Genomic DNA, 13,829 nt, shown 5'->3' with positions numbered 1-13,829 from the left:
CATATTGAATGCCCACACTAAACACCCATTTTAAACACTTAAACTTCATAAAGGTGATTTGTTAAATATTGTGTTCACTTGTTTACGGGGATATCACATACTTAGATTCCATTTGGTATTTCACGAAAATTTTTCTAAACAGAGTTTCTGTTATTTTACCAGTGAGAGATGAGCAGCAAGGGAGATTACAAAAAAAATAAATAACTTATTCAATAGAAGTAAACATAGAAGTTATAAGAGGCAAATTCCAACTCTAATTAGATGACACATTTTATTTCTTAATAGGAATCAACCCTCAAAAGCGTATTGAGTGCCTTATGGAACTTGTCAGCACACTGCACGGAGAATAAGGCTGACATATGTGCTGTAGATGGTGCGCTGGCATTTTTGGTTGGCACTCTCACCTACCGGAGCCAGACAAATACTTTAGCCATTATTGAAAGTGGAGGTGGGATATTGCGGAATGTGTCCAGCTTGATAGCTACAAATGAGGACCACAGGTAAATACAAATACAGAGCTTTATATTACTTTCAAATGAATTAGTGTATTCTGAGGGAATGTATACCCTCAGAAAGACCCAGTTATAAGCAATGTTCTATGTAACTATGCAAATTCTAAGCCAAATTATATCTATTACAGTGAAAAGATAACTATTAATTGCTAATTTGCTCATTAGTATATTATTCTAATAAAATTCATAGTATAAAAATGTCTAAAAATAAACAAATGATGATAATTGAGAGGCATAACCAATATAGAGGAAAAAATTAAAGCTATAAATACTGCAAAGAACAAAACCCCTTTTTATATATGCCAGCACTGCGTAAAGGAATATGAGGTTTATAAAAAACAAAAACCTTCCACCACATCAACAAAAAGAAGGACAAAAACCACATGATCATCTCCATAGATGCTGAAAAAGCATTCAACAAAATTCAACATCCATTCATGATAAAAACTCTCAACAAAATGGACATAGAGGGCAAGTACCTCAACATAATAAAGGCCATATATGATAAGCCCACAGCCAACATCATACTGAACAGCAAGAGGCTGAAAGCTTTTCCTCTGAGATCGGGAAAAGAGAGGGATGCCCACTCTCCCCACTGTTATTCAACATAGTACTGGAGGTCCTAGCCACAGCAATTACACAAAACAAAGAAATAAAAGGAATCCAGATTGGTAAAGAAGAAGTTAAACTGTCACTATTTGCAGATGACATGATATTGTACATAAAAAACCCTAAAGACTCCACTCCAAAACTACTAGAACTAATATCGGAATTCAGCAAAGTTGCAGGATACAAAATTAACACACAGAAATCTGTGGCTTTTCTAAACACTAACAATGAACTAATAGAAAGAGAAGTCAGGAAAACAATTCCATTTACAATTGCATCAAGAAGAATAAAATACCTAGGAATAAACCTAACCAAGGACATGAAAGACCTATACCCTAAAAACTATAAAACACTCTTAAGAGAAATTAAGGAGGTCACTAACAAATGGAAACTCATCCCATGCTCCTGTCTAGGAAGAATTAATATCGTCAAAATGGCCATCCTGCCCAAAACAATATACAGATTCGATGCAATCCCTATCAAATTACCAACAGCATTCTTCAATGAACTGGAACAAATAGTTCAAAAATTCATATGGAAACACCAAAGACCCCAGAAAGCTAAAGCAATCCTGAGAAGGAAGAATAAAGTGAGGGGGATCTCACTCCCCAACTTCAAGCTCTACTACAAAGCCACAGTAATCAAGACAGTTTGGTACTGGCACAAGAACCTGGGGAGATGTGTTCAAGAAGAGGTCACTCATGTTTATGTCTGAGCCACGAACAATGGAACAAAATAGAGACTCCAAACATTAACCCAAACATATATGGTCAATTAATATTCGATAAAGGAGCCATGGTCATACAATGGGAAAATGACAGTCTCTTCAACAGATGGTGCTGGCAAAACTAGACAGCTACATGTAAGAGAGTGAAACTGGATCACTGTCTAACCCCATACACAAAAGTGAATTGGAAATGGATCAAAGACTTGAACGTAAGTCATGAAACCATAAAACTCTTAGAAAAAAACATAGGCAAAAATCTCTTAGACATAAACATGAGTGACCTCTTCTTGAGCATATCTCCCCGGGCAAGGGAAACAGAAGCAAAAATGAACAAGTGGGACTATATCAAGCTGAAAAGCTTCTGTACAGCAAAGGACACCATCAGTAGAACAAAAAGGTATCCTACAGTGGGAGAATATATTCATAAATGACATCCAATAAAGGGTTGACATCCAAAATAATATATAAAGAACTCACACACCTCAACAAACAAAAAGCAAATAATCCAATTAAAAAATGAGCAGAGGAGCTAAATAGACAGTTCTCTGAAGAAGAAATTCAGATGGCCAACAGACACGTGAAAAGATGCTCCACATTGCTAATTATCAGAGAAATACAAATTAAAACCACAATGAAATATCACCTCATTCCAGTAAGGATGGATACTATCCAAAAGACAAACAACAACAAATGTTGGTGAGGTTGTGGAGAAAGGAGAACACTCCTACACTGCTGGTGGGAATGTAAATTAGTTCAACCATTGTGGAAAGCAGTATGGAGGTTCCTCAAAATAGAAATACCATTTGACCCAGGAATTCCACTTCCAGGAATTTACCCTAAGAATGCAGCAGCCCAGTTTGAAAAAGACAGATGCACCCCTATGTTTATCGCAGCACTATTTACAATCGCCAAGAAATGGAAGCAACCTAAGTGTCCATCAGTAGATGAATGGATAAAGAAGATGTGGTACATATACACAATGGAATATTATTCAATCATAAGAAGTAAACAAATCCTGCCATTTGCAACAACATGGATGGAGCTAGAGGGTATTATGCTCAGTGAAATAAGCCAGGCAAGAAAGACAAGTACCAAATGATTTCACTCATATGTGGAGTATAAGAACGAAGAAAAACTGAAGGAACAAAACAGCAGCAGAATCACAGAACCCAAGAATGGACTAACAGTTACCAAAGGGAAAGGGACTGGGGAAGATGGGTAGGAAGGGAGGGATAAGGGCAGGGAAAAAGAAAGGGGGCATTACGATTAACATGTATAGTGTTGTGGGGGGTACGGGGAGGGCTGTGCAACACAGAGAAGACAGGTGGTGATTATACAGCATCTTGCTATGCTGATGGACAGTGACTGTAGTGGGGTGTGGGGGGGGGAACTTGGTGAGGGGGGAAGCCTGGTAAACATAGTGTTCTTCATGTAATTGTATATTAATGATAGCAAAAAGAAAAAAACCTATGGATATGATCCAGAGAATACAGTGGTTCACATTTTTCTAATAATGTCTTAATGCCAATAATCACAATATTTTTAGCCAAAGCCCTTAATCCAGTCTGGTAGAGCTGTGAAACCTAAGAGAGCGCCTCAGATACAGGGCACACATTTTCAGAACTTGGGCTCTGTATTATATCAACAAAAATATGGGTATCTTTCACAGCATTTCATTTTTTAAAATTTATCCACTGTTGTTACCTCTTATATTCAAAAAGAATATGAGGTACTTTTAGTATAAGAACTTGTAAACATCTTGAAGTTTTTGAGAAAACAAACGAGCCTTATTGTTCTTTCTATGCAAGAAGACTTCTTAAAATCTGTATGCACTCAGGGGTTCACTGGGTTGCTGAAAGAAGACCACCATGTTAAAGCTTCCCTGCACCATTGCCAGTCAGGATTAGAGCCCACTAAAGTTGTATGCACTGTTGATAAACTTCAGGTTACCATTTGTTAAACAAGCTATAGCTCTTTCAAGTTGCAAGCTGCATTATGCTGACTCAACCCTTATTTTGGTATTTACCTTTAAATGTTTTGAAAACCTTCCTTTCACTTTATTGTTAGAAGTAATGACCACGCACACAGATTGCCAGACAACACTGGTCAGGGGGACAGCAGTGTCACAAAATCAAGCCAGAGGTATGGAGATCACCCTAACAAGCCACTCTGCTGACCTGGCAGTGTGCAGTGTTCTCCCTGACTGCCTACACAGTGGCCAGTTGATCCTCTACCTACCTCTTCCGCCCGAGTAGGCAGAGTTGCGGCCCTCCTCCATAGGTGGATTCAGTCACCACAAAGTCCCAGTTCAGCATAAGGTTTCATGATACATTTATAGTCCTTCGATTCAGAAACTGTCACCATGTACATAAAGTAGATGTATCTGCTCAAGAAAAAATTTTGAAAGTTTCTGGGTCAGAATAGGTAATGCAAAATAGATTAAAGTTAATACTTCTTTTAGTCTGACAGATTAATACTTTAAAACAATAAATATTAAATGAACTAAAAACAAAGGGACATACGGAATGCTTGGAATTTATAGAATAATTTGGTACAGTTTTTGTGTGCCTATTAGTAAGTTTTAGTAGTTAGATTTGTCGTTACTATAAAGATCTTTTTACCTTTTTTGTGATCTCTTATTTTTATTTCAGGCAAATCCTAAGGGAGAACAACTGCCTGCAAACCTTATTACAACACTTGAAATCGCACAGTTTGACAATAGTCAGTAATGCATGTGGCACCTTGTGGAATCTCTCAGCAAGAAATCCTAAAGACCAAGAAGCACTCTGGGACATGGGGGCAGTCAGCATGCTTAAGAACCTCATTCATTCAAAGCACAAAATGATTGCTATGGGCAGTGCCGCAGCTTTAAGGAATCTCATGGCAAACAGACCTACCAAGTATAAGGATGCCAATATTATGTCTCCTGGCTCAAGCTTGCCATCTCTTCATGTCAGGAAACAAAAAGCCCTGGAAGCAGAGTTAGATGCTCAACATTTATCAGAAACATTTGACAATATTGACAATTTAAGCCCCAAGGCATCTCATCGTAGTAAGCAAAGACACAAGCCAAGTCTCTATGGTGACTATGCTTTTGACACTAATAGACATGATGATAATAGGTCAGATAATTTTAATACTGGCAACATGACTGTCCTTTCACCATATTTAAATACTACAGTGTTACCCAGCTCCTCTTCATCAAGGGGAAGTTTAGATAGTTCTCGTTCTGAAAAAGATCGGAGTTTGGAAAGAGAACGAGGAATTAGCCTAAGCAGCTACCACCCAGCAACAGAAAATCAAGGAACCTCTTCAAAGCGAGGTTTGCAGATTTCCACCACTGCAGCCCAGATTGCCAAAGTCATGGAAGAAGTGTCAGCCATTCACACATCCCAGGAAGACAGAAGTTCTGGGTCTACCACTGACTTACACTCTGTGCCAGAGGACAGGAATGCACTAAGAAGAAGCTCTACCGCACACACACATGCAAATACCTACAACTTCCCTAAATCAGACAGTTCAAATAGAACATGTCCTATGCCTTATGCCAAATTGGAATATAAGAGATCTTCAAATGATAGTTTAAATAGTGTCAGTAGTAGTGATGGTTATGGTAAAAGAGGTCAAATGAAACCTTCAGTTGAATCCTATTCTGAAGATGATGAAAGTAAATTTTGCAGCTATGGTCAATATCCAGCTGACCTAGCCCATAAAATACATAGTGCAAACCATATGGATGATAATGATGGAGAACTAGACACCCCAATAAATTATAGTCTTAAGTACTCAGATGAGCAGTTGAACTCTGGAAGGCAAAGTCCTTCACAGAATGAAAGATGGGCAAGACCCAAACATATAATAGAAGATGAAATAAAACAAAGTGAGCAGAGACAATCAAGGAGTCAAAGCACAACTTACCCCGTATATACTGAGAGTGCTGATGATAAACACCTCAAGTTCCAACCACATTTCGGACAGCAAGAATGTGTTTCTCCATACAGGTCACGAGGAGCCAATGGCTCAGAAACAAATCGAGGAGGTTCTAATCATGGAATTAATCAAAATGTAAATCAGTCTTTATGTCAGGAAGATGACTATGAAGATGATAAGCCAACCAACTATAGTGAACGTTACTCTGAGGAAGAGCAGCATGAGGAAGAAGAGAGACCAACAAATTACAGCATAAAATATAATGAAGAAAAACATCATGTGGATCAACCTATTGATTATAGTTTAAAATATGCCACAGACCTTCCTTCCTCACAGAAACCATCATTTTCATTCTCAAAGAATTCTTCTGGACAAAGCACTAAAACTGAACACATCTCGTCAAGCAGTGAGACTCCGTCCACACCTGCATCTAATGCCAAGAGGCAGAATCAGCTCCATCCAAGTTCAGCTCAGAGCAGAAGTGGTCAGACCCAAAAAGCCACCTCTTGCAAAGTTCCTTCTATCAACCAAGAAACAATGCAGACCTACTGTGTAGAAGATACTCCAATATGTTTTTCAAGGTGTAGCTCATTATCATCCTTGTCATCAGCAGAAGATGAAATAGGATGTGATCAGACAACACAGGAAACAGATTCTGCTAATACTCTCCAAATAGCAGAAATAAAAGAAAAAAGTGGAACTAGATCAACTGAAAATTCTGTGAGTGAAGTTCCAGCAGTGTCCCAGCACATTAGAACCAAATCCAGCAGACTCCAGGCTTCTGGTTTATCTTCAGAAGCAACCAGGCACAAAGCTGTTGAATTTTCTTCAGGGGCCAAATCTCCATCAAAAAGTGGTGCTCAGACACCTAAAAGCCCACCCGAGCACTATGTTCAGGAGACCCCACTCATGTTTAGCAGATGTACTTCTGTCAGTTCACTTGATAGTTTTGAGAGCCGTTCAATTGCCAGCTCTGTGCAGAGTGAACCCTGCAGTGGAATGGTAAGTGGCATTATAAGCCCCAGTGATCTTCCAGATAGCCCTGGGCAAACGATGCCACCAAGCAGAAGTAAAACCCCTCCTCCTCCTCCTCAAACAGTTCAGGTTAAGCAAGAGGTACCTAAAAACAAAGCTTCTAATGCTGAAAAGAGAGAAAATGGACCCAAGCAAGCTGCTGTAAGTGCTGCAGTTCAGAGGGTCCAGGTTCTTCCAGATGCTGACACTTTACTGCATTTTGCCACAGAAAGTACTCCAGATGGGTTTTCTTGTTCGTCTAGCCTCAGTGCTCTGAGCCTCGATGAGCCTTTTATACAGAAAGATGTGGAATTAAGAATAATGCCTCCAGTTCAGGAAAATGATAACGGGAATGAAACAGAATCTGAGCAGCCTGAAGAATCAGGTGAAAACCAGGAAAAAGAGGCAGAAAAACCTACCGATTCTGAAAAAGATCTATTGGATGATTCAGATGATGATGATATTGAAATACTAGAAGAATGTATTATTTCTGCCATGCCAACTAAGTCTTCACGCAAAGCTAAAAAGCCAGCCCAGACTGCTTCAAAATTACCTCCACCTGTGGCAAGGAAGCCAAGTCAACTGCCTGTGTACAAACTGCTGCCATCACAGAACAGGTTACAAGCACAAAAGCACGTCAGTTTTACACAGGGAGATGATATGCCACGGGTGTATTGTGTAGAAGGGACACCTATAAACTTTTCCACAGCCACATCTCTAAGTGATCTAACAATAGAATCCCCTCCCAATGAGTTAGCTGGTGGAGAAGGGGTTAGAGCAGGACCACAGTCAGGTGAATTTGAGAAACGAGATACCATTCCTACAGAGGGCAGAAGTACAGATGAGGCTCAAAGAGGAAAATCCTCATCTGTGATTTCACCTGACCTGGATGACAATAAAGCGGAAGAAGGTGATATTCTTGCAGAATGCATTAATTCTGCTATGCCCAAAGGAAAAAGTCACAAGCCTTTCCGCGTCAAAAAGATACTGGACCAGGTCCAACAGGCATCTGTGTCTTCATCTGGAACTAACAAAAATCAATTAGATGGAAAGAAAAAGAAACCTACTTCACCAGTAAAACCTATACCCCAAAATACTGAATATAGAACACGTGTAAGAAAAAATGCAGACCCCAGAAATAATTCAAATGCTGACAGAACTTTCTCAGACAACAAAGATTCAAAGAAACAGAACTTGAAAAATAATTCCAAGGACTTCAATGATAAGGTACCAAATAATGAAGACAGAGTCAGAGGAAGTTTTACTTTTGATTCACCTCATCATTACACACCTATTGAAGGAACTCCATACTGTTTTTCACGAAATGATTCTTTGAGTTCTCTAGATTTTGATGATGATGATGTTGACCTTTCCAGAGAAAAGGCCGAATTAAGAAAAGGGAAAGAAAATAAAGAATCAGAAGCTAAAGTTAGCAGCCACACAGAAGTAGCCTCGAACCAACAATCGGGCAGTAAGACACAAGCTGTTACAAAACATCCAGTAAGTCGCAGTCAGTCTAAACCCACGCTGCAGAAGCAGTCCACTTTTCCGCACTCATCCAAAGACATCCCAGACCGAGGGGCAGCAGCTGATGAAAAATTACAGAATTTTGCTATTGAAAACACTCCAGTTTGCTTTTCTCGAAATTCCTCTCTAAGTTCTCTTAGTGACATTGATCAAGAAAACAACAACAAAGAAAATGAACCTATCAAAAAGGCAGAGCCCCCCAGCTCCCAGGGTGAGCCAAGTAAACCTCAGGCATCAGGATATGCTCCTAAATCATTTCACGTTGAAGATACCCCTGTTTGTTTTTCAAGAAACAGTTCTCTCAGTTCTCTTAGCATTGATTCTGAGGATGACCTGTTGCAGGAATGCATAAGTTCAGCAATGCCAAAAAAGAAAAAGCCTTCGAGACTCAAGGGTGATAGTGAAAAGCACAGTCCCAGAAGCATGGGCGGCATATCAGCAGATGATTTAACACTTGATTTGAAAGATATCCAGAGACCAGATTCGGAACATGGTTTATCCCCTGATTCAGAAAATTTTGATTGGAAAGCCATTCAGGAAGGTGCAAATTCCATAGTAAGTAGTTTACATCAAGCTGCTGCGGCCGCATGTTTGTCTAGACAAGCTTCATCCGATTCGGATTCCATCCTTTCACTGAAGTCGGGGATCTCTCTGGGGTCGCCATTTCATCTTACACCTGATCAAGAGGAAAAACCTTTTACAGGGAATAAAGGCCCACGAATTCTAAAACCTGGGGAGAAAAGTACATTGGAAACTAAAAAGATAGAATCTGAGACTAAAGGAATCAAAGGAGGAAAAAAAGTTTATAGAAGTTTGATTACTGGAAAAGTTCGATCTAATTCAGAAGTTTCAAGCCAAATGAAACAGCCCCTTCAGACAAACATGCCTTCAATCTCCCGAGGTAGGACAATGATTCATATTCCAGGAGTTCGAAATAGCTCTTCAAGTACAAGTCCCGTTTCTAAAAAAGGCCCACCCCTTAAGACTCCAGCCTCCAAAAGCCCTAGTGAAGTTCAGACAGTCACCACTTCTCCTAGAGGAGCCAAGCCATCAGTGAAATCAGAATTAAGCCCTGTTACCAGGCAGACATCCCAAGCAGCTGGGTCCAATAAAGGGCCTTCCAGATCAGGATCTAGAGATTCCACTCCCTCAAGACCTGCCCAGCAGCCGTTAAGTAGACCTATGCAGTCTCCAGGGCGAAACTCAATTTCTCCTGGTAGAAATGGAATAAGTCCTAACAAATTATCTCAACTGCCACGAACATCATCCCCTAGTACTGCTTCAACCAAGTCTTCAGGCTCTGGGAAGATGTCCTACACATCTCCAGGCAGACAGATGAGCCAGCAGAACCTTACCAAACAAACAGGTTTATCTAAGAATGGCAGTAGTATCCCAAGAAGTGAGTCTGCCTCCAAAGGACTAACTCAGATGAATAATAGCAATGGATCCAACAAAAAGGTAGATAGAATGTCTTCAACTAAATCAAGTGGAAGCGAATCTGATAGGTCAGAGAGACCTGTATTAGTACGCCAGTCGACTTTCATCAAAGAAGCTCCAAGCCCAACCCTAAGGAGAAAATTGGAGGAATCTGCTTCATTTGAATCTCTTTCTCCATCTTCTAGACCAGACTCCCCCACTCGGTCCCAGGCACAGACTCCAGTTTTAAGTCCTTCCCTTCCTGATATGTCTCTATCCACACATTCTTCTGTTCAGGCTGGTGGATGGCGAAAACTCCCACCTAATCTCAGTCCCACTATAGAGTATAATGACGGAAGACCAGCAAAACGTCACGATATAGCACGCTCCCATTCTGAAAGTCCTTCGAGACTTCCAATCAATAGGTCTGGAACTTGGAAACGGGAGCACAGCAAGCATTCATCATCCCTTCCTCGAGTAAGCACTTGGAGAAGAACTGGAAGTTCATCCTCCATTCTTTCTGCTTCATCAGAATCCAGTGAAAAAGCCAAAAGTGAGGATGAAAAGCATGTGAACTCTCTTTCAGGAACCAAACAAACTAAAGAAAACCAAGTATCCACAAAAGGAACATGGAGAAAAATAAAAGAAAGTGAAATTTCTCCCACAAATGGTACTTCTCAAGCCACTTCCTCAGGTGCTGCAAATGGTGCTGAATCAAAGACTTTAATCTATCAAATGGCACCTGCTGTTTCTAAAACAGAGGATGTTTGGGTAAGAATTGAGGACTGCCCTATTAACAACCCTAGATCCGGAAGATCTCCTACAGGAAATACTCCCCCAGTAATTGATGCTGTTTCAGAAAAGGGAAATCCAAGTGCTAAAGATCCAAGAGATAATCAGGGAAAACAAAGTGTGAGTAATGGCAGTGCTCCTGTACGCACCATGGGTTTGGAAAACCGCCTGAACTCCTTTATTCAGGTGGATGCCCCAGACCAAAAAGGAACTGAAGCCAAACCAGGACAAAGTAATCCTGCCCCTGCATCAGAGACTAATGAAAGCTCTATAGCTGAGCGTACCCCATTCAGTTCTAGCAGCTCAAGCAAACATAGTTCACCTAGTGGGACTGTTGCTGCCAGAGTGACTCCTTTTAATTACAACCCCAGCCCTAGGAAAAGCAGCGTAGATAGCACTTCAGCCCGGCCATCTCAGATCCCGACACCAGTGAATAACAACACAAAGAAGCGAGATTCAAAAACTGACAGCACAGAATCCAGTGGAACTCAAAGTCCTAAGCGCCATTCTGGGTCTTACCTTGTGACATCTGTTTGAAAGAGCTGGAGTGATGAAACTAAGAAAATTATGTGTTCATTTCAACTGCTATGTAGAAATTTTGTTTCAAATGAAACTTTAAACGGAAAAATTTTGTAAATAGGTTTGATTCTTGTTAGAGGGTTTTTGTTCTGGAAGCCATATTTGATAGTATACTTTGTCTTCACTGGTCATATTTTGGGAGGCATTCTTGATAGTTAGGAAGCAAATGGTAAGGCCAAGTATATTTGTACAGTATGTTTTACATGTATTTAGCATCCCATCCCATTATCCTCTAATTATTGCTTGTCTTAAACACTACAGATAGAAGATGTGATATATAATGATTTCTAGATTATAAACTGACTAAACTTATATCAGGGAGAAATTGGTATTTATGCAAAAAAAATTGTTTTAGTCCCTGTGAATCCATCTAACATAATAATTAATCATGTGGCTGTGAAATTCACAGTAATATGGTTCCCGATGAACAAGTTTACCCAGCCTGCTTTGCTTTACTGCATGAATGAAAACTGATGGTTCAATTTCAGAAGTAATGATTAACAGTTCCGTGGTCACATGATGTGCATATAGATAGCTACAGTGTAACAATTTACACTATTTTGTGCTCAAAACAAAAAAACTGTGTAACTGTAAGACATTGAATGAAACTATTTTACCTGAACTAGATTTTATCTGAAAGTAGATAGATTTTTTGCTATGCTGTAACTTGTTGTATATTGTTATTTGAGGTGAGATGGCTGCTCCTTTATTAATGAGACATGAAGCGTGTCTCAAGAGAAATTAAGTGAACATTTCAGAATAAATTATTGCTGTATGTAAACTTACTGAAATTGGTATTTGTTTAAAGGGTCTTCCCATTTGTACTCATAATTGTCAAAGGACCTCTTTTAAAAGCTTATATAAATTTTTTCTTCAAATTCTATGCATTAAGAGTAAAATTCCTCTTACTGTAATAAAAGCAATTGAAGCTGACTGTTGGCATTTAACCATTCCATGCATTGGCACTTAACCATCCCTGAAATTTATTTTTCTTGTATGTGATTAGCACTTCCTGATGTTTAATATTTTTTCACTTTTTTTCTTACTCCACTGGACTTGATTTAAAACATTCATATAATAGCAATGTTAACTGCCTAGCACAGGACTGGACACTGAAGATGTTAGGCCCACATAGAATATTTCTTTTTGCTTACCAGAATTCTATACTTGAAAAATTAGTTGATTGTTCTTAAATATAAGAAGTCTTGTCTAAGCTTGTCCTGGAATGTAACTGACTTGTCCCTTCATCTTCTGCCTGCTGCTCCTGGGTCTGAAATGAACACGTTTCATCATCCTGTCTGTTATAGTCAACTCCAGCAGCCAGGTATAATCGGTACTTGGCCGTGCTCAAAAAGTGCAAATACCATGGAACTTCAAAGGTAGATTTAATACCACTGAGATTTTCAAAAGACTATTTAAAAACCCTTACCTGTCCAGGAAAACTTTGTTTGAGGGTTGGAGTTGGTTATGTGCTCAAGTGCCCCCACCATCTCACAGAAGGGAGAATCCTTGCTCGTGGAGAAAGAGAAACTGATACACTCATTAACAATTTATTTTATCTTCCCAAAATTTGTTCTGAGTCATCAGAGGGTGAAGATGATGATGAAAATGCTCACGTATTTGTTGAATAAATGAAAATTTATTTTTAATCATAAAATTCATGCAGTCTGCATTCAGGGAAGGGAAAAAAATATTTAGGGATGGTGGGGCAGTGGGAAAAGGGGATGAGGAGTAAGCACACTCTCCAGGTGCCTTTGAAATCATATCACATAGTTGATTATCTACCCCTTCCCTGTGTTTAACACTTAGAGATAATGACTTTTTTTAAGGTAAGATGCTAGTAAAATTAAGTGCTGTGATTTGATGTAAGGCATTTGACTCCCAAGCCCATACTCTTTCTACTGTACCACTTTGCAAACACCTCAGTTTACTGATATTTGGATATATCTGTATTTAAATTTTGTCAAATTTTACCTGAATGAAATAGTTTGTGAATAGTACTAATTTATTCTATTTATATTTTCCTCAAAATCTGCCTTATCCAATGGATACATGCATATAAGTCATATTTATTTATCCTTAGACATGATTGCTGTTTTTCTGAATTAACTGCATACCAGTGTTTACAAACCACTTCAAGGATTTTTATGGAAAGATGGGATGTAAGTCAATAAAATTGCCTTTTTCAAGGAAGGAAGAAAACACCAATGCTGGAAATGGAAAAGTGGTGCTCTCCATGTGCCAGAAAACTCAGAAATTCTTGTAGGCAACAGCTGCCAGGAGGAGGCCCTGTCAGGCTACATCACACACTGAGGAGCATGTGACTGTGTGAGACCCTCTAGTTAGTGATGATGGCTACTCGTAAAGCAGCAAATCTCAGTCCTACTTTTGGAAGTTCTCAAGGTGCTGCCATAACTGATAGAAAGCCACATATTCCCAGTTTACATTCGTTACAAATGTACTGAGATCAGTCTTGGGGATTAGTTATGAGGTGTGATGCTGTTCAGAGAAGTAGCAGGCAGTGCTCCATCTAGCTTTGGACTGGAGCAAACAACTAAGGCAGTGGTTTTCAAACTAGAATACATTTGAATCGCCAGGCATGCTTATTAAGAAACAGCTGGGCCACACCCCCATAGTTTCTTACCTGAGTGGAGCCCAAGAATTTGTGATTCTAACAAGTTCTTAGGTGGTGCTGCTGGGGCTGGTCTGGTCTGGGGACCACA

The 13,829-nt window shown here is 39.5% G+C and overlaps 1 protein-coding gene across 19 annotated transcripts in view; it reads left to right on the top strand.

Annotated features, from left to right (window-relative positions):
• The window catches only part of APC (APC regulator of WNT signaling pathway), a 123,233-nt gene extending 111,194 nt beyond the window's left edge, over window positions 1–12,039 (top strand). For all 19 annotated transcript variants that reach the window (XM_073232930.1, XM_073232935.1, XM_073232928.1 and 16 more), the window contains 2 exons: window positions 286–500; window positions 4,500–12,039. In XM_073232930.1, the coding sequence (XP_073089031.1) occupies window positions 286–500; window positions 4,500–11,064 (6,780 nt within the window). In that variant the 3' untranslated portion in view covers window positions 11,065–12,039. The remainder of the gene's footprint in view (window positions 1–285; window positions 501–4,499) is intronic.
• The last annotated feature ends 1,790 nt before the right edge of the window (window positions 12,040–13,829 follow it).

This window comes from Manis javanica, chromosome 1, assembly GCF_040802235.1.
Source record: "Manis javanica isolate MJ-LG chromosome 1, MJ_LKY, whole genome shotgun sequence".
NCBI classification, from domain to species: domain Eukaryota; kingdom Metazoa; phylum Chordata; class Mammalia; order Pholidota; family Manidae; genus Manis; species Manis javanica.
This window is presented reverse-complemented; position numbering and strand designations above follow the sequence as displayed.